The 22,375-nt window shown below is 38.9% G+C and overlaps 1 protein-coding gene across 8 annotated transcripts in view; it reads right to left on the minus strand.

The window, feature by feature from the left end:
* LOC122560748 (myosin phosphatase Rho-interacting protein-like) overlaps positions 1 to 22,375 on the minus strand; it is a 194,725-nt gene that overhangs the window by 148,023 nt on the left and 24,327 nt on the right. For 7 of the 8 annotated variants that reach the window (XM_043711767.1, XM_043711765.1, XM_043711772.1 and 4 more), the window contains exons 2-3: positions 12,628 to 12,705; positions 6,134 to 6,199 (exon numbers count right to left, since the gene is read on the minus strand). In XM_043711767.1, coding sequence (XP_043567702.1) covers positions 6,134 to 6,199; positions 12,628 to 12,705 — 144 coding nt within the window. Of the gene's footprint in view, positions 1 to 6,133; positions 6,200 to 12,627; positions 12,709 to 22,375 lie in introns of all 8 variants that reach the window. The other variant, XM_043711766.1, reaches the window with a different exon arrangement.

A 22,375-nucleotide genomic window follows, 5' to 3' on the forward strand; every position in this document is an offset into this window, starting at 1 on the left:
AACTAAGCTTTCATACAGGATTATGACAGTCTCCTTCAGGCCATCATTTTTTTTTAAACAAAAGTATGGCAAGTGATTCAGGTTTTTTAAAAATGTAGGTTCTTCTGATTAGCAAAGAATGGTTGTATTCATAAATTCAGATTTTTTTGGTAGTTTTCCAAATTCTTTCCTCAGTTTTATATGTTCCCTACCTCTTCAGTTCTGATTTATTGCTGTTTGGTTTTAAATCAATGAGGCACTACAGTAAGTGTGAGAGCAGAAGCATGACTACATAAAGTACACAATAGATACAAGACTTTTAATACAGGAGACAAGCAACACGGAGATAAAGCCCGAGAGAGAAAATGAATATATTTTTGATGAGAAAAGACATTTTGTCGAGGCTTTTCTTCTTACACTCATCCGGACAATTTACAAGAATAATAATTAAAAGGGAAAATCATACTGCACAATAGTACGGTGCTGATTGGTTGGTTTAAACAAAGCTAGGCAGTTATATATCAATCAATATTAATGACTGCATTCTCCATGACAATGCCTCTTCAAATCTAAGTCCATTTTCCAACTAAGCAGCCTTTTTCATGCATGAGAGATGCTAGTTTTCCCTTTTAATTAGTATTTCTTGCAAGTTGTCCTGGTGAGTGCAAAACGTAAAGCTTCAACAAAATGTATCTCTTTATACCAATATTCAAATTCTAATGTACCAAACAATTATTTGAATAGATTTTTGGTCATTTGAATAGGAATTATCAGTTAGATTACAAATACTGAACAAGAAGGTCCAAATGAAAATGGAACTATGAATCAATTTGATACCACTTTGTTGGACTCTCCCCCAAGTGTTAGATTACTTCTCACAAAACTACCTTAATTTTGTTTTTCATAAATCAATATTTGGGTAAGAATCAGGAATTAAAATCCCCGCTTCCAGGCTCCTGTCTTATTTATAGAGCTGAGACATCCTATAATTACTGAGGCTTAAGGGTCTTATTTTAGTCCAGGTTTTCTATGGACTGCTGTAAATTTGACAGTATTATTAACAAAAGTCTCAGGAGCTAAGTAAATGCAGCAAACAATTTTAAATCCAACCTCAGCCTTGAAGCGGTCAGAAGTATATGCACATTGAGCAGAAGTTCACAGTTGGTTGGATTTTCTGCTCTACTACTTAAACAGTCATGCCAGCTTCCCCTCAGCCATTTGCATTAATTCGGTGGAGGGGAGATTTGAATTACCCACTCAGGTGGAAGTCCTGCCTCAGAGAGCTGCCAGCCAGTGAGATAGCAGGGAACTCCGCAGTTCCAGCCACATGACCAGCAGATTCCCAGATGCTACGCCCTGCAGGCAGACTGGAGGTAAGTTGAGAGGACAGGGAGCAGTAGAGAAAAATGATAGAGTGACCAGGGGAAGGAAGACCATGAGGGGGAGGCAAAGGGAGTACTTGATTTGGAAAGGGGGCAAGTAAAGGCCAGGGCCATCCTTTCCTGTCAAGGGCTGAGGTGAGTGACCTGTCAGGCTTTCCCATATCCCTGACCTCCTCCAACCAATCTCAAAATAGAAACCAGACAGGAAACAGCTCCTGAGGACCAAAAAAAGGGCAGGCAGGTCAGGGATGAGTGGCAGGTAGCTCACCCTAATAACATCTTTTTAAAAACTGGCCCTCAGTCACTTGCAAACACACCAGCAGGAGCCTGTAAAGTGCTGCCCATCAAAATCAAATGAGAAACTTAGAAAACAGGAGGAGTAGGATATTTGACCATTGAAGCCTGCTCCACCATTCATTATGATCATTGAATTCTAGAATCTCTACAGTGTGGAAAGAGGCCATTCAGCCCAAAAAATCCACATCAGCCATCCAAACAGCATCCTACCCAGACCTAGGATCATCTACCCCACCTCTCCCCCACATCCCCATAATCCTGCATTTCCCATGGCTAACCCACCTAACCTGCACACTACAGTCAAATACTGAAGATGTGGCACACTCCTGATTTTTCAGATGTGATATTAAAATCCCTGAACTCTCAACCCAAAAGCATTAGAGATGCATGTTCACCAGATGGACTACATCAATCCATGAAGACTTTCCACCAATTTCAAGAGAAATTGGAGTAAACAATGCACGCTAACTTCTCTAGCAGTACCCAAACATCAAGAACAAATAAAACTTCAACTTGAACTCAACTAATTAAAAAGAATGTGCCACAGAATGACAGCGACAGTATTTCCCACAGACACAGGACACTAACAATGTGAATGTGTCTGTCTGTGTCCATCTGTATCTCGAATACCAGCAATAAACATGCTATTAATTTCCCTTCCAGTATTTTGAACAAATAGCAATAGGCAAAGTAAACAGTATTACATAGAATCAATTGCAGTTCCAACTTTACACAGTTTCTGAGTTCAGCCAAGAAGTTATAGGGAATTTATTAACAGATGAGGCTTTTCCCCCAAAAAAGCTGATAATCACAACTGGATCAAGAATTGTCAACACACCTCTCTGAAATATCTATAATAAGCCAAACATAAGTGGAATAGATCACCATCTAATTGCAACAGCAGCAAGTTCTTGATTAAAGCAACAGAGGGGACTGGGTTGAAATTCAAAGTTAATAGAACAGGATGCTGAACTTTCATTAGAGATGGACATGGCAGCTAAAACAGTAAGAAAAATCAATTTGCTGCCAAAAGGAACCTGATATAACCACTGAATATATAGGACAAGAAAACAATGGATCGATAAAGCCCATTAACCACTCCATGTCTTAAGAATTAAACAATTTGCTTCTCTTCTACCCCATCATTTCAAATAAGCAGAATTGCTTTGAATGTCTGTGGTTTCATGACCACAAGAACTTCTGCCAAAAACAAAACTCTCACAGTGCCCTTCGAAGTGCCAAGCATAACATATGACACAAATGCATCATCTGTACCAGATGCTAGTGGAAAAGGAGCACAATACAATTGAAAGTCAAAACTCAGGCATAAAGCAAATCATAGCATTGGTCCATAATTACTCAGCAGAAAGACTGCCTGAGCCAATTATGTATTTATTATCAGAGGGCGCCTTATAAATTAGAACTAATATAAGTGTCATTTTGCCTTCAGCATTCAGCAACACAATCATACAACTCAATGGGAATTTGAGTGGCGGATGGAAATGAGCATTAATTAACTCATTTACTTTTTAATATATCAGGATTCTAACTGGGACTGGGTTCAAGTGAGTAGTAATCATGAAAGAACAGAACAAAATACAAGTAGTACCTACTAAATAAATAACGGTTGCCCCTAATCCAAGGCACATACTTTGGGAATCATTAACGATATTTGTTTGTAATAAAAATAAATTGCTGAAGAAACTCAGCCGACCTGGCAGCATCTATGGAGAGAAAACAGAATCAATGTTTTGGGTCCAGTGATCTTTCATCAGAAGGAGGGTCACTGGACCCAAAACATTAACTCTGCTTTCTCTCCAAAGATGTACAGACCTACAGAGTTTCTCCAATAATCTCTGTTCATGTTTCAGATTTCCAGTATCTACAGTTCCTGGTTTTATTTGTTTGTAATAGACTGAATCACTGATATAATTTTTAAACATCTCTTCATATCCTAATATGTAAAGATGGCATGCACCCATCATTTTAAAACCTCTCATGCAAGTTTTATACCTATAACCCCATTCTCCCTCTCATCAATTATACGTTTGGCTATCAGTGCAGCATTGCTTTTATCACAACTTTCTGCCCATGTCTATGCTTCACCTCCAAAGCCAATTACCTGTTCATAGTCCCAAATTCCACAATTTCCAAACCAAGAGTTTCAATCGAATCAGCATTCCAATAAAACTGATCATTCTTTATTTCTAACTTAGTGACCACCCTCACATCCCATTCCCGTTCCCCTCCCTATCACCCACTTCACTGTCAGGACAAGGCTACTCATTCAGGTACAGTACTTTCACTGCTACCTCAGTACTTGTTGTTACAATTAGTCAGGTACCCATTACATTGTCAGCATCAACAGAAACTACGGCATAGCACTCCATGTGCACTTTCTCAGTGGTATTGATCCTCCATTCTTGTAAGAGCTGATGTAGGCCAGACAGTCTCTCTATCTCCTCTTCCATTGAATAAGATCATGGCTGATCTATTTGTGCTTCAAGTTTTAAATTCCCATCAACCCATGATAACCTTTGATTCCCTTGTCTAACAAACATCCATCTCTACCTTAAAAATATGCCATGACCTCACGTCCACTGCCTTCCGTGGCAGAGTGCCAAAGGTGCACAATCCACTTTGAATATGTACATTGTAAGTAACACCACACAGCATGGACTAAAAATGATGAAAAGGGCCTTCATCTTTATTTGAGGAACTACTAACAGGAATCATGAAAACCTGAGAAAACGTCTATGGAGAAAAACATAGTAAATAAACACAACCCTATCAGACGACAATTGTGCTGAAAAGAAGGACTGGTGTTCTTATGTACAATTGTGTACGAATCTCCTTTTTAAAATTAAAGCATGTTTTTGATTAAACAACAATCGTCCTATAGCATGTGCAGTTAAGGTCTGACAAAGTGTACAGCACCCGTCACTGGCAGTTTTGAATTACATCCTTGGAACAGCATTTGGTTACTTACCCATTAATCTTGTTTTCACTGATCATCAGGATCTATACCAGTCACATTTCTAAGCAAGTAGGTTATCAGGTAACAATTGAAAGGTGAGGGGCTTCTGTATGAAGCCCTTTACAGGGTAACGCTAGAGATTTCCATTGTTTTAATGGAAGCGCATCTAACATTACATCTTGATCTGACAAGCAATTGGGACCTTGGGGGAGGGGGCTGGTGCTGATTTCTGTAGGCTGCATGATTAAGTCCACATTTCTTTCAGTAAATCTGTGTATGCTTTTTCCCCATTCCAAAAGTTGCAAACAAATCACCAGCACACATTACAGAAAATGTTATTTCATTTCAATTATTTGAAGTGGCTACAATCAGTTAAATTGAACATGTGGCATTGGATTGTGAAACTTCCCACAACTTCCTTTACTGTATTTAATCCAAATGGCAGCATTTCTGGAATTGCTACAAACTGAGACAACTCAACAACATGATATGAATGCAAGAAAGAAATCTATTACACACAAGAACACTTTTTTATAAAGCTGCAACATATGGACAGATTAAAGATTGAATGAAAACATTGAGAGCCCTTAAATGAGGGATATAATTGTCTATACAATTATATAGAATTATGCAACTCTCTATCCAGAGTCAATTACCATATTGTCTCCGCCCCTCAAGCACAGTTGAATAGTAAATTAAAATAATCTCATTTAAAACAACTGGGTCTACTTATATTTCTGAACAATCCCTTTAAATACCTCAATGGGACTTGTTGAAACAGGAACCTGCACAGCATCAATAATGACAGGGTATATAACATTTTGTGCATCAAACATAGCATTTGTTACTTTCCTTTGCCTTTGTACTCAATAACACCAAAGTTTCTAAATACTAATTTTCAAGATCTTTTCTTCTGTAGTTTTTGCCTTCCCACCCTCTAACTCTCCAGTAAAAAGGCTAATTTCACATCATAGCTTGTCACAGCAGTTTGTAATGTTAGATGAGCTTCCATTAAAACAATGGAAATCTCTAACGTTACCCTGTAAACAGCTGGGTACAGAAGCCCCTCATTTTTCAATGGTTACCTGATAACCTGCCTACATAAAAATGTAGCCAGTCCAGATACTGATAATTATCTTCCTCTTCGTTTTTTTTCATTTCCTAAACATCCATGAAATTCTTTCTGTATATTTTGGCATAACACAAATGGCACTGTCCCTCTTTCATGCTAGTTGAAATAAAGGTACTTTGAACTTTTGTTGTGAATTAACACAGTAAATCACAAAATTTGGAAAGGATAAACTATAATAAAACTAAGAACTGGGTATGGCAACTGCAACATAATAATGATCGGAAAAAGAAAGCATTGTGAAAATTAAGAAACAAAGAAACAAGCTGCAATTATATATTTCCAAAACTCACCTGGCACAAAAAGCTTCATAACACTTAGACATATCAATCACTTAAGTCTAGACTAGGTATAAACAATTGAACTCACCGAGTCATCCAATGCATAACGCAGTAAGCCATGTTCGTACAGGAGAAAAAATCTTCTCTGCCATTTCTGCAAGATAGATTTTGGAATTTTTAAATGTCATGAAGTGTTCAGCCAATAAATAAAAATCAGTGATTACGTTACTTAGTGCACTAAAAATTGGCCAACGATTGTGAAGGGGCCAAAGGGAATGTTGATGTGGTTCTCAGATTTCAATCAGTGTCAACATTAAGTAGTAGAAAGTCAGTTCAAAGCTCTAACGATGACCATCTAATACATGTACACATTGGGCATTGGAACTTGAACAATGGTGAAAATTTCTCTTTGAGTGATGTATCAATATAGAAATGTTAATTGAATACATAATATGAAGGAGGGGGAAATATGTTTTACAATTATGTAAATAGCAAGAAACAAAGGCATGACCAACAAAAAATAATATGAAACATATACTGTAGACACTGACCTCTGAAGCCTCAGAAAATCTCAGGTGTCAACTTGTTTTTATAGTCTGCACTTTAGGTAGTTGCCACTTTTGCCATTTTGCCACATGGGGTTGATTCTGTGGGCATATCTTAAACTTCCACCCATTGTTGCAAAGCAGCCTGTATCACAGGCTTGCACCCAAATATAAGATATTGATAACTGAAATGTCCATTTGTGGGTTGCAGATTTTGAGGCTGACTACCGATGTGAGAAAAGCACATTGTCATTGAAAAATGAGGCCAGCCTATATTCTGAGTATATACAAAAACATGACACTAAGGTCAAGAAAATGGGGTAGTCCTGTAGACTGGTTCGAGCTACACATCTGGTAATGTAAATCCCACACAGGAGTCACAGCAAGATGACAAGAATGAAATTTTGAAAATTAGAAAATAGTTCCTTCCATGTCAAGTAATTTTAAGCAGCAATAAGCAGGTATTTTAGATTTACTCATACTGAAGTGGGAGATGGCACAGGGCAGGGTGACACTAGGCACACAGACACACAAGATGGCCACTGAGCCATAAGTTGGCCACTTGACGCATAAGATGGCCGCTGGACCACAAAATGGAGAGAGACACCAGAGCAAACACAGAAACTGCCTGGGGCCACCAGAATGCCAGCACAATGCCCTCACAGCCTAGTTGATTAGTTTAAGGTGGGTGGGGGAGAGAATACACATGAGTAGCGTATACTGCCTGCTGAAGTGTCTGGGTCCAGCCAACACCTTTGATAGAAATGCTAACAGTTTGATACAGACTCAATACAGGATGATAACAGCCAGGGCTGCAGTAATCGTCCTTCTCAGGAAGAGCGATTAGCGCCCATTACTACAGCAATGGATTTCCATGCAGACATTGAAACTGATAATGTCTGTGCTGAAACTGACATCAACCGCGCTGAAATTAACAAAGGCTGCGCTGGAACTGACAATGACTGCACAGAAACTATCAACAATTCCGCAATGTTTACAATAAACAAACAATGTTACAAAGACAATAACCTCATCACTGAGCTATTATATTACAAAATGTATAAAAGTATCCTGACATGTGCTCTGAGTTGAGAGAAGACTCGCAGCAGACCACTGTGCTGTTGGTGTCTTTCTCTCCCCAGAGCTCTGGTATTTCTTTGTACAATAAACTTTGTCGTTGAACCCTGACTCTGTCTCAGAGGCTGTTTATTTTCCCCACAACAATACCTTTCAGATGCAGTACACCACATGATATTTTTACTGTGAGGAATTCTTCTTCAACCATTTGTGGTATCATAACATCGTTCAGAATTTATTGCCAATCCCTACTTGCCCTTGAGATAATGTCGGTGAAGTGTTGCTGCCTGTGTGATGTAGGGACAGCTCCGTTAAGGAGAGAATTCCAGGATATTGACCTACAACAATGGAGAAATTACGATATTTCCAGATCAAGGTAGTACATTATTTGGAAAAGAATTTGCAGGTCATCCTGTTTCCATGTGGAGAAAGTGAGGACTGCAGATGCTGGAGTCAGAGTTAAAAAGTGCGGTGCTGCAGTGTGATTCCCGCACCACACTCTTCCACTCTGACTCCAGCATCTGCAGTCCTCACTTTCTCCTAGTTCCAGTACCACATTCCTCGATCCTGTTTCCATGCACCTGCTGCACTGGCCTGTTTAAGTTCTAGAGGCCACAGAGTTGGAAAATGCTGCTGAAGGGCCTCAACACTATGTACATGGTAGAAAATGCCACCAGTGTGCCACTGGTGAGAGAGTGAATGTTTAAGTTGGTGAATGGGGCACCAATCAAGCAGGCCATTTTATTCTGCTGTTTCTTAAGTGTTTTTGAAACTGCACACTTCCAAGCGTTGGAGTTACATACACATAATGTCATTGTGGAAAAACTGGACGATACAAAATGGTTGGACATTTTCTGGATTGAAAAGGGCACGACGTGATCTTATCAAGGAACTGTCAACAGTTTAATGTTTGCTGCAAGCTATCTGCTATTTACAAAGAAATCAAGTGACTATGGAGAACAAGGCAAGCAAAGCTTCCAAGGAGACAAGTCAAGAGTTTTACAGCCCTTGATTACTGGAAAACCTGATTTTGAAAAGACTACGGGACCTCTATGCATACGGTTGCCTAGAAACCTTCTATTTTATAGACTTATGGCTCTGACGGAAAAATCCTCCAAGTCTTGCAGCAAAGGCAAGTTTCTCTCTCTGCCCTGAAATTCTTTCCTCAGTAAAAATTCTTGGGAACATGATACGGTTTCCAATATCAATAGTTTTGGCTACATTGTAAAACCTTAGAAACTAGAATGACTCAAATCGAGTTTGAGTGCAATCAGAACTGATGTTTTACAATTAATTTACAACCATCCACAAGCCAACCTCTTTGAAAGGAAACCCAGTGAACTGTAAGAAGTCATCACATTCTATCCATTATTGTCAGATCCTTGGTCCACAGGATTTTTATTTTCCTTATTGCCATCATTTTGCACAGACTTTTGTCTTTTCGTGTTCTATGAGTGCATCTGCATTTGGGCTTAAGGGGAAAGAATTTTAATTTTGAATCCTAGCTTTTTTGTTAACTCGCATTTGTATTTAAAATAATTTATTTTACTACGAAATGGATTATTTTGAGTTCAAAGAAACACGGTGAAAATCTATTTTATTCTGATGTTACAAAGCGAAGGTCGGCACTCCTCAATAATTAAAACCAAAACACCCGTAGGAGCTCACCTTGGCTCGTAATATGATAAAAAGAAGTGTGAAAAGTGGAATAACCTGCCTATTACCTCAAGCTGTTCTGAAGGAGTGGTTAAATGAAATGGAATCCTTTCATTCATTCTATAACTAACAAGTAACTATTTATTTATCTAACACCAACAGTGAACATATCAGCAAAACTATTAACAAACCAAACAATCCATCTCTAACTAACTATTCCTGAATAAAACAAGATTCCAAAGTATACTGCTCCACTAGCTTATATAAATCCAAGTAATAAGAAAACAATAAGTTAAAACTTAATCTCTCAAGGTACACACAGTGTGCATCTTCCAAAGTTTTCTGTATCATCTTCCATCATCTTCCTCTGTCCGAAACGCCTTCTCAGGCGCTTTCTGGTGTCAAGAATATCATCTGAGAGTGCCGTGTACCTTTATGAATAGGTGCTTTTTACTGAGAGCAGGAATTTTATCTCCTCAGATGGCAATTGGCTGTCTCCTCTCTGTCCATCTGCTCCCATCTTTATACCCATGATGCTACATTAATTTCTTTACAACTGGACTGCTTCAAGATTGTCAACACTATCAGATTTAAATTTAATTGGCTTTCAACTCTTAGTGCTTGGTTTAACGATGTAGGTTTGCTCGTTGAGCTGGAAGGTTAGTTTTCAGACGTTTCATCACCATACTAGGTAACATCTTCAGTGACCTCCAGACGAAGCATTGTCCATGATTCCTGCTTTCTATTTATATGTTTGGGTTTCTTTGGGTTGGTGATGTCATTTCATGTGGTGATGCAATTTCCTCTTCTTTTTCTCAAGGGGTGGCAAATCAGGTCCAAGTCAATGTGTTAGTTGCTAGAGTTCCAGTTGGAATGCGATGCTTCTAGGAATTCTCGTGCGAGTCTCTGTTTGGCTTGTCCTAGGATGGACGTGTTGTCCCTGTCAAAGTGGTATCCTTCCTCATCTGTATGTAAGGATATTAGTGAGAGTGGGTCATGTTGTTTTGTGGCTAGTTGATGTTCATGTATCCTGGTGGCTAGTTTTCTGCCTGTTTGTCCAATGTAGTGTTTGTTACAGTCTTGCACGGTAGTTCGTTAATGACATTAGTTTTGCTTTTTGTCTGTATAGGGTCTTTCAAGTTCATTAGTTGCTGTTTTAGTGTGTTGGTGGGTTTGTGGGCTACCATGATGCCAAGAGGTCTGAGTAGTCTGGCAGTCATTTCCAAGATGACTCTCCAAGAGGGAGAGTGGCTAGGGTTTATGGACGTGTTTTGTCTGCTTGTTTGGGTTTGTTGCTGAGAAATCTGCAGACCGTGTTCATTGGGTACCCATTCTTTTTGAATACACTGTATAGGTGATTTTCCACTGCTCTGCATAGTTCCTCTGTGCTGCAGTGTGTGGTGGCTCGTTGGAATAATGTTCTGATGCAGCTTCGTTAGTGGATACTGGGGTGATTGCTTCTGTAGTTCAATATTTCATCCACAATAATAAACATCAAAGACTGCAAACCACCTCCGAGATAATATATCAGCACACCAAGCACAATGCCCTGATGTCTGAGACCATGGGGTCTGGATAAGATACGCTGACAGTCAAGATTATTTCAATTGGCTGCTGGAACAAAGTCAGAATGTATGTTGGGCTGTTATAATAATCATCCAGCTCATACTTGAGTCATGTACTGGAGGATAAGGAATGGTGGAAAATCAAAGTCAATTCTTTGTACGAATCAGGGGTTATTTATCTCAGTCAAAATTGTTTTATTTAGACTAGAAGCATGATTTTACAAGTCTGAAAGACAAACATTCACAATTTCTTTCTGTTCTTCAATTCTGAAGAATCATACTGGACTCAAAACTTTCCATAGCTGTCACCGGACCTTTCCAGTACTTTCTCTATTTATTTCAGATTTCCAGTATCCACAGTCTTTTACTTTTATTTAAGAAATGACTTTTCTGTTCAAGTTCAAAACCATCTCATAACTCCAGAAGTTCATATTCAGAGAGATAGTTAATAATTGGCAATACACTATATTTAAATTTCAAATACAATTACTTCAAGAGAAATAAAAATATGGAGTCACACAATAATTTCAAAATCTCCATCTCCCCATGTGTCTAAAAGACTTCATCCTTCATCAGTGCTGCCAAACTCCAGAACCTTCTTTCCATGTTATCAATTTCAATAATCTTCATCTCCCGGCACACCCGTCTCTCACAAACCATCATCTTTTACTACTACTGAACACCAAACTATCTTCAGTCTCCAGTTTTCAGTGATCCTACAACACCAGCATGTAATGCCCCAAGTGATTTGGCACTTTATACTTTAGAAGTGTGTCCAGCTCAACTCAAAAGTCTCTCATGTGTATCTCCTTGTAATACATGAAAGGTAGTACCTATACAGCCATATCTCATTGATTTGATAATATGGGGTTAAGACAATAAACATAAATATGTTTAGCTCACAATCCCTCTCTGACAGTAGTTGGTATAATACACGGAGGTCCCACACCCTACTTTATGGTTACGGCTTACAAAATTGGCAGCCTACCCAGATCTTATGGTCTACTACATAGCTTATCTCTGGCTATTTGCATTTTCTTTTTGAGTGGACAGCTTGTGTGCTTCAGAAAACATTGGTATAATTCCTGCTTTCATACTCTGTAGCTCAGATTTATAATTGAGGCTAACACCACAACATTCACTCGGCCTACCAATGTTTCTCAGCATCACCACGGAAAGAGTAAACACTGACATAACACAATACTCATGCAGCTGATGAATTTAAATCAATCTTCATGAATGAGACAGCTATCAGTCTATTAAAACAGAACGACTTTCGATTTGCAATCTATCCACAAAGATATAATTTATCTTTTGGGAAAGATTCCAAGTTTCATGATGGGTGTTGTCTCACATTTCCACAAGCTGTATGGAAGTGGATCTTATAAAGCATGTCACATATGACTGGGCCCCATCATAAATACAACAGTTCTAAAGAACAGTCGTAACAGACTCAAAGCATTAACTCTGTTTTTCTCTTCACAGATGCTGCCCAGACCTATTGACCATCTCCAGCATTCTCATGTTTGTTTCAGATTTCCACATACAACAGGACCACCATGTGACAGACCCACCCAGCAAATATGCCTATAATCATCTCTATTAATTGCAGCTACTATTCCAGCAATGTTCAGATATTTAAAGCATATCAAAGGCACAAGAAAATGTTTAACTCTTAAGAACAGCTGCCAATTAACTGACCAAAAACTCCACAAAAAGGAAAGAACTTTTCAACTTACCCTTGATCTTTGCACTGGATTTTCAAAGTCAGTTCCTTCAGGAGCCAGCAATAACCAGCCCCCATAGATCGGCTTTGCCTGAAATATGGGAAAGAGAGACAAACACAACAATGAAAATGCAATTGTAAGGATTTGTAACCAAGATAAATAGATCATTTACAATTTTTTTCTCTATTTGCTGCTCTTGAAAGCACTTATCTTTGCTCAGTTTTCATTCCTTGTGTAGTTCACCCACACACATTCCATTTTCAAGATTCTGTCCAATTTATAGGGCTCCCTATTCTCGAAACCTGTCTTCGTCTGAGGTCACCACTTTCCTCCAATACCCACCCTACACATTTGCACTCTCTCAGACATGCTCATTTTCTGTTTTGTAGTCACCACTTTAGTGACAGAGGTGGATTTTTTTCTGAATTCTTTTCCTCAGAGCCATAATACTTTCACTACTGTCCACAGATTGGAGTTTAAATTTGTAATATTCAATTTGGGATAACTCTTCAGAAGTAGAACCTATTAACCGAATAGGTAAATGCAATGTAACTGATGATGTAAGCTTGACACAGAGGCGAAACAGAGGCTGAGATGGAGATTGGTGGAAAAGACTGGGTGTATTAGACTGTAGTGATGTGTACTATATTAATAAAATTGTATTTTTTAAAATAATAGAGATAGAATCCAGTGGGGTCAACACAGCATATACTTCCATGTCAGTCCAATGCAGCATGCAAGGTTAGAATTTAGCAGTTTCAGAGGAAGAAACTTGGCTCAGAAACAACTGTGCTAAATTTAGGAATGAGGGCAGAAATGGCTGGAGTGCAGTGGGAAAAGAGCTTAGCCGCAAAGACAATTGAGGAACAATAGTTCATAGCTCACAAAAAGGTATGAAGATGGATGATTCCAGGAAGAGGCTAAGCCAACCATGATTAATCGGGCAAGTTAACGATAGCACTAAATTGAAAAGGAAGTTATACAATGTAGCAAAGACTGATGCTAAGCTAGAGGACAGAGAATTATTTTTTAAAAAAAACTAATAAAGAGGGAGAAAATAAACTTTGAGGATAAATTTTCAAGTAATATCGGACAGAAGAGATTCTTCAAATCTATAAAACAAAAAGGTCAAAGTGAACATAATCCCCTGAGATAATGAGGCTGGGGAGATGGTACAGGAGTTGAACAAATATCTTACATCAGCCTTCATGGTAGATGACACTAACAGCATTCAAAAGAATTCAAAAGAATACGAAATAATCAAGGAGCAAAAGAGGGTGAGGAAAGAAATGCAGTCATTAGAGGAAATGAGGGCTGGTAGGGCTGATAAGTCCCTTGGACCTGATGGGATGCATCCTAGGATATTCAAGGATTTAGCTACAGAGATTGTGAACGCACTGGTAGTAATCTTCCAAGAATCCTTAGATTCTGGAAAGGTTCTGGAGGATTGAAAAACACCAATGTAACAGCTTTATTCCAGAAAAGAAAGATGGAGACAAAAACAGGTAACCTAATGGCCAGTTGCATGCCTTAATTTGGAATTAGAAGCTCATTGACGCCTAACTTCTCCCAGGAAATACTCTGTGAAATATAAATAACACTTAGCACAACATGAACAAACACAGCAGACAGTAGCCGTTTGACGTCTCCTTCTGGAATGTATGGTACAGACACTATTGCAACTTTTCAGCTAATGTGGGTATCTTGCCTGCCTCCGAGCCAGAAGCTCCGAGTTTGAGTTCCACTTTAGGACCTGATGACCTTGGAAAGTACATTCTTAACATGCCAAACAGGTTGATTATCAACGTGGAAATTATTGCAGTACACCCAAGGCAAACAGTAAAAGTGGAAGTCTCCTGGTCAGCCATGCTTGACGAACAGTAATACCCCTCAAGCTGTAGCCTTTGGTGAATTGTTCCAGGAAAAGCTGGCTATGGGAACAGACATAAAAAGCGCTTTGTCTGCCTTGTGCATCATTAAGTGTCGGAAGCTCCGAAAACGCTGCCAACCTCTAACTACATAGGATAAGAATAAACTAAAATGTTAATGTGTTATAATGAAGCAATTTCAGAATTCAGCTGGCATGCCATTGAAATCTTAGCATCATCTGATTTTGTTTTAAAACCCACAGTGCACAAGATACACACATTTTTTAAAAAATGCTGCAATCTCAATAATCACAGTTGAGAGGTCCATGGTATGGCACATTACGAACATGAAATCAATCTTCGCTGGCTGTGCAGAGCCACTCATTAGCATCACTGCAACAGCAACAACAGCAATGTTGCCTTTTTCCTCCACACTACCACAATTTAATTTCACTTGGTTTTGTCATGCAGCTCGCTTCAGATTGTCAAGGCCTTTATGACTCATTGGTTGGAGTAAACAGGAAATACTCTCAAGGAAGATTGTTTTCTCGTTAATGACGACAAAATAAAAATTCATAGAATTGAGTACAGGATCTAGCTGGCACTCTGGTGAAGCACTGAGAGAATGTGGCATAGATGGGAGGTACCCTCCTTCAGATCAGACATTAAACCACAGCTCTATCTACCCACTCAGAGAGTTATAAAATATCCACTGGCACTACTTCAAATAGAATAATAGGGTTCTTCCCAATGTCCTGTCAATGTTTATCCCTTAGCCATTATCAATAAAATTGAAAATTTGGTAATTATCACAATGACGTTTGTGACAGATCAATGCCTGTACATCGTCTACCATGTTTCCTAAATCACAATGGCTACCACACAGAAGTAGTACTTAATTGGCTGTAAAACAATTTGGGACAACCTAAAATCATGACAGGCATTCTATAAATGTAAAGAGTCCTTTGCTTCATTAACATATCAAGACTCCACTAGGGGAATTTGGAACTGTATCTTTGGGACCTCCCGTGTTATGTGTTGTTTGGGTCAAAACTCTAAGTTGTAACTATAACCTTCAATCCTTACAAAGGACTAATACTCTTATCACTGACTTGCTTGAGCAGTAAACAACATTCACCAAGAGACTACGAGGCCTAAAATGCTAAGAAGATCAATGCCTCAGCCTGAAGTCAGACAGTCCAAAGACAGGAATTTCAAGTACAGATCACAACAAATATGAAAAACCTCAACAGATCCAGCACAATTTCAGAACAATGGGATCAAATAAAGTCAAATATACGTCCTCCCTGTGCCTAGACTGCTGGGTTTGAACACCATCATCACTGTGGCTGGTCTGAGGAAAATTATTCTTGAACTTATTAAAACAAGCAGCCTTCACTGCCTGGCAGAACAGTTCTAGTTTGCAAGTCAATAAGGCAGTAGCAAACAGCTCAAGGCCAGCTCCCAAAGGCACAAAACAGTGACACACAGGGGATAAAGGACATGGATGTAGGCTTGCTCGCTGAGCTGAAAGGTTCGTTTTCAGACGCTTCGTCACCATACTCGGTAACATCATCAGTGAGCCTCCAGATGCAGTGCTAGTGGCATGGCCCGCTTTCCATTCATGTGTTCAGGTTTCTTTTGGTCGGTGACACAATTTCCAGTGGTCATGTCATTTCCTGTTCTTTTTCTCAGTGGATGGTAAATGGGATCCAAGTCAATGCGTTTGTTGATAGAGTTCCGGTTGGAATGCCATGCTTCTAGGAATTCTCGTGTGTGTGTGTTTGGCTTGTCCTAGGATGGATATGTTGTCCCAGTTGAAGTGGTGTCCTTCCTCATCTGTATGTAAGGATACTAGTGAGAGTGGGTCATGTCTTTTTTGTGGCTAGTTGATATTCATGTATCCTGGTGGCTAGTTTTCTGCCTGTTTGTCCAATGTAGTGTTTGTTACATTCTTGCAAGTTAATTGTAAATGGCATTAGTTTAGCTGCTGTTTTGGTGTGTTGGTGGTTTTGTGGGCTACCATGATGCCAAGAGGTCTGAGTAGTCCGGCAGTCATTTCTGAGATGTCTTTGATGTAGGGAGAGTGGTTAGGGTTTCTGGACATGTTTTGTCTGCTTGTTGGGATTTGTTGCTGAGAAATCAGCGGACTATGCATTGGGTATCCGTTCTTTTTGAATAAACTGTGTAGGTGATTTTCCTCTGCTCTGCATATTACCTCTGTGCTGCAGTGTGTGGTGGCTTGTTGAAACAATGTTCTAATGCAGGACATGTAGTAAGGAAAAGAAAAAGTCCAAATGATATGCTGACCATCAATACATCTGAAGCTTTTTTTTAAAACCATGGTCAAGTAGTCAAAATGCTCTTCGCTCACAGTATGGCAATCGTCTTCTTAAAGAGGAAACTCTCATCCATCAATGTAAGAAAATTTCCATTGAGTAACTCCTTGGCCATGAACTTAAAGTGCCTGCTGATTTTCAGGGTACCCCCCCCCAATATTATGTGACAGAATCCACTAGTGAAGGGCATAGATGATAGAGCTGCAACAAGTAATCTGACAGATGAAAAATTGAAAACCCTGCTTCCCTGATGATATTCCAGCTGAGATCTACAAAGCCAGACGTTTGCTTGAATCAGAATTCTGTGCACTCATCCTACACATTTGGGAGGGAAAAGGATACGTCCTCCTTCCCCTAGATTTCAGGAATGTGACAGTTCTAACTATCTTCATTTAGTGAGATAAATTATGCAGCGGAAATTATCAAGTTATTTTTCTCTCATCCATGCCAAAAACAAATCTAACAAGCGTTCTCCTGAACTATCTACTTCCTGTAGATGAGGAAATCCTCCCAGAGGCACAGTGCTACTTTAGAGGTTCCATGGAAGCTTTCTTCAATAAATCCAAGAAAAAAGTCAATAGTTTTAATGTCAACACCAAGATTGCTTCAATGTGTTCATCAACTCCGTATATAGCATGGCTATTGAACAGCTCTTGTGGTGCAGTGGCAGTGTCCCTAGCTCTGGCTAGAAGGTGTTGGTTTAAATCCCGTCTGTTCCAGAGGTGTATTCTAGCAAGTTGATTAGAAAAGTATATAATGTGAGGCTGTGTGGCTTTTTAAAGATTTGAATGTCCAAAGAAGTTAGTTACAATTCTGCAATTGTTTCATGATGACATAAAATTAACTACCACCAGGAGATCCAAAACAGATGTCTTCAAAACCTAGACTGTGTCAAAAAGGCTCTGCAATAGACTCCATACTATTTACAATCTATTTGACAGTGGCTATTCACATCAAAAGATCAGATGTCCTGTGTTGCCAATGTTAAATATCACCTGGATGGAAAATTCTCTGACTTCAGTTGCCTCCATGCAAACAAGAAATTGACCACAACAGATAGATATATGTGGCTGACAGTTTGCAGCTGTCTGCTCACGCTGCACCATATCTGCACACCTCCCTTGATCACTTCAATTCTGCACACAAGAGACAGAGACTGTCGCTGAATGCTGCAAAAGGTAGCAAGACTCGGTCGGATAATATTCTACTTTCCATATTTGTTGAAGGACTGAAGCTAGGGAAGGTTGATCGTTTGATAACCCCCTCTCACAAAGGCCACAATTAAGAATGAGGTTTATCGCAGCATTACCTGTGTCAGTTCATGCTTCTATCAACACACACAAATTCTTGACAACAAAGCAGAGTGGGTCAGAAAAGGACAGGTAAGCTAAACAATGATAATACGAATTAGTGACAAAGATCAGAAAATAGTACAACTATAGGCATTCTATCTGAAAGCTTGAAGCATTCACAACAAAATAGAATAAAGAAATGCAGTTCTGTATAACATGATAGTTCCATTCCCATGCGAGCCCGCTTTATAATAGCAGCACCATTTAAACAGTTGAACTAAAATACTAGGAACATAAAATACAGCTGTATGCAGGAATTAGTGGGTTTTTGCAGGGGTAGGCTGTAACGAGTGGGGCACAACAGGGATGAGTGTTTGAGTTTATTATGTACAATCTGTATCAATGAATTAGGATGAAGGAACAAAGTGTTACATATCCCACTCTGTATTGCTGACAATACAGAGTGGGATGAGAAAGTCAGCTGTTAGGGTCTGCAACAAATCACAAATGGATGCAGAGAGATAAAGCAAATAAATAAGACCATCGCAGATCAAATAAAACACAGGTACAAGTTATCTATTAGTAGGAAACATAGAAAAGCAAATTACATTTTGGAATGGAGAGTGACTAGGAAATAATGGTATTCAGAAACACCTGGGTGTTCCTGAATGCAAATCATGGAAAAATTATATGCAGTACAACACAGACTGGGAATGTAAATGGTATGTCAGCTTTTGTGACAAGTATTAGAATTTATGACTATAGACATCTTACTGCAATGGTGGAAGGCTTGGTGAAACCTCACATGGAGTTATACGTACAGCTTAGCTATGCTCCTGACAACCAGCTGGTAAAGGAACAATCCAAACATTGTTTTTACTTGGAATAAGTTTAGTCACAAAGTGAAACATAAAGCTACTTTCACCTGACTTCAATCAACTCTTGCGTCAATAAGAATCTCTTTATAATGTTGTTGAGATCACAGCTGATCCCAACTGAACAAGTTAACCTGGCTTGATAGACTACATGTTTCATATTTAAGGTTAGTTACTTAAATATAATGACACGAGGTTACAATTGCAATTGGGTGTAGAGCTTTGTCCAATCACACTTCTTGCCTTTCATCAACAATCTTGTCAAAGGAGCAATTAAAGTTGGGAACAGATACAATCCAAATAAAATGCCAATATATCCTTGTCTTCAGAATGGGAAAATCCACTATGGTCCTTATTTTCATTTCTCTAGCTGTCACTTAACCTTGGCCCATAGTGTGACCCAAACAAATCATTTTTGCTTTGACAAATGCACTTTTAGTCAGATTTATGAACAAGTTGGTTCTTTATAGATGATCAACAGTTCATTCAAGTGGTATAAATGTTATTCTCAAATTTAACTGAACACTACCAATTCTTCAATGCAAACAACATGTTCTCCAATCGTTTTATTGGTTAATTGTTGCAAAGTTATTTTTGCATTTTTTGTTTCAAATGGTATGGCTTTACATTAATAAAGTTCATCCTGTATTACAAAAGCTGATTTTCAGTGTTTCTTCCAGATAGTGGAACTTGCCATTATCCTTTATAGCAACGGAATTATGGTGACCAATCATGTATTTCAATTCTTTCATTAAGATCCTCTAGTTCTGACATAAGAAACAAAGTGTGATAATGAATACAAAGTGTTTGTGCCCCATCTGGTTTCAGTAACGTCACAACTGGTAAACCTCAGCTACTATAACTTGGTTCAATAACGTCACTATCCATCATGGACTTAACCTCGTCTTTTACCTAAGCTAACTTCTCTGGATAAGTCTGTAGGATGTGTTTTCATAGACAGCGTAACTCCTACAATTAACAGTTTCAGTTTCCTAACCCAAAGAAGGATACATAAAAGGTCAGAGTAGGAGAGCGTAAAACAAGTCTGGCTGTGAATTGGGAATCTGAACCACACTGGAAGATAACAAAGTCATGAAATTATGACACAAAGTTAGGGTATTGCACAGGGTGAGCTTCTGGATCAGCTTTAAATATAATCTAAATTTAATCAACTGCAAACTGAGGTTGGATAGATAATTTTGTAAAGAAGTTCAAAACTAAAGTCAATCTTATTAATTTCCCATATAATTATAATCAGTGCTCAATTCACTAATGAAGTCTAGTGGGCAAAGTTAAAATTAAATAACAAGGGATAATAACACAAATGAGGTTTTTTTCTTGAAAATTAAAGTATGACATATTTAGAAAAGATGAGTTAAGTAGAACATTTTAGTTAACTTTCCTGTAAGTTAAATGAATACTAGGGAAACAGCTGATTGGTGAGTCCTGACATAAACTTAATAATCTAGTACAGATACAACAGAGCAGCTTAATCCTGGGATGAGGTCCTCAGCAGTGATCACTTGTACAGTAAGTGTTGTTAGTGATAGCAGCTTGAGCTCAGAACTTTGGAGCTTGAATAGCAGCTGGTGTCACTGCGGTGCATCCATGAGGATGGGAGTTCCATGATAGCATTTTAACAAATAAAGTCCCTTCAATTCTTAAACTGAAACATAGAAAAAGGGAATGGGAAGCCATCAGGCAATGCAGAAGTCTGTCTGAGTTTATCTCACCCCATGACTAGTTGTGCATCCTGATGAGAGTGACAATTCCTCAGGGAAGTGCAGCTACAGCCAAATACAAGGCATCACTCCTGCTGAGTCAGGAGTACATGAGACAGGAATAAGACAATGAAAGAAGCACTGATAGCAGATAGAAGTTAGAAAAATTGACAAGTATGCCTGGAATCATGGGCACGATGAAATGTTGCCAGGGTTAAGGGTGTTCCTGAATGGCTGCACAGAGCTTGGATGATAGTAACATGAAAAACCCAGCAGCCACGGTTTTTATTGGTACCAGCAGTATTTGGGGAGAGAAGGATAGGGCCCTGAAATCATATGTTAGGGAACTACAAAAGAAATAGACAGGTATAACCTTTAAAGATAGTAACCTAGAGATTCTGAGCTATGTGATAATATGTATTGAAATAGATGGGCAGAGCAGGTGAATACATCTGAAGAAATGGTGCAGTAGGAAGGATTTCAGATTTTTGTGACACTGGCACCAATTCAGGGAGGAATATATCCTGTTCAGGATTGACTGCACTTGAAGGAAGCTAGGACGAATATTGTAGGATGCTTTGCTTCTGTTATTGCAGAAGGTCTGTATTAACTTGGCAAGAGTATGGGAACGAGGAGATTGTATCAGAGAGGAAAACAAGGAGCACAAAGAATTGGGGGAAGGAGACACTACTAAAGTAGGAAACAGGGAAGTATTTGATGGAATCGCCAGCAATGTGAATGAAGTGTGCGTGGTAAGTAAGACTGATAAACTGCAAGCTCAGATTGCCATGTGCAAATATGCTGTGGTGATGATGGAGACTTAACCAACAAATGGAAAGGACTGAGGACCAAAACTTGAGTTGAAAGAGTCCAGGGAAGGTTGTAAAGGAACAAAAAGTGGAATGGTCGCCTTATGAAAGAGAACTTCACTGTGCTGGAAGCAAAGGATGATTTTGGGGACAAAGAGGGTGTGTAGTTGGTTAGAACGAAGAGATAATAGAGGTACTACTCTTCAATGAGTTACATCGTAGAGGCCAAACAGTGAGAAAGATACAGAGTAACAAATCTGCAATCAAATTATAGAGGTGAAAGAATTAAAGATTAGTTCTAATGGGAACCTTACTTATCCTAAGATAAGATGTGGAGGTGTCAGTGTTGGGCTGGGACGGACAAAGTGAAAAATCTCACAACACCAGGTTATAGTCCAACAGGTTTATCTGGAAGTACTAGCTTTCAGAGTGCTGCTCCTTCAACAGGTAGCTTTGGAGTAGGATCATAAGACACAGAATTTGTAGCTAAAGATCACAGTGTTGTGCAATTGAAATGATATATTGAATAAACCTACAACAATCTAGGTTTGTTTAATATATTGTTTCAGTTGCATGACACTGTGATCTTTTGCTATAAAATCTGTGTCTTATGATCCTACTCCAAAGTTACCTGTTGAAGGATCAGCACTCTGAAAGCAAATACTTCCAGATAAACCTGTTGGACCAAAACCTGGTATTGTGAGATTTTAACTTTATCCTAAGATAGATTGGGAAAGTAATACTGTAAAAGACAAAATGTGGGAAGTGTTTATGAGATGTGTTCAGGAGAATTCTCCAGACCAATGAATAAAAAAAAGTATTGTAATATCAGATTCTGGGGAATGAAATGAGTAAA

This window comes from Chiloscyllium plagiosum, chromosome 21 (genome assembly GCF_004010195.1).
Source record: "Chiloscyllium plagiosum isolate BGI_BamShark_2017 chromosome 21, ASM401019v2, whole genome shotgun sequence".
In the NCBI taxonomy this organism is placed as follows: domain Eukaryota; kingdom Metazoa; phylum Chordata; class Chondrichthyes; order Orectolobiformes; family Hemiscylliidae; genus Chiloscyllium; species Chiloscyllium plagiosum.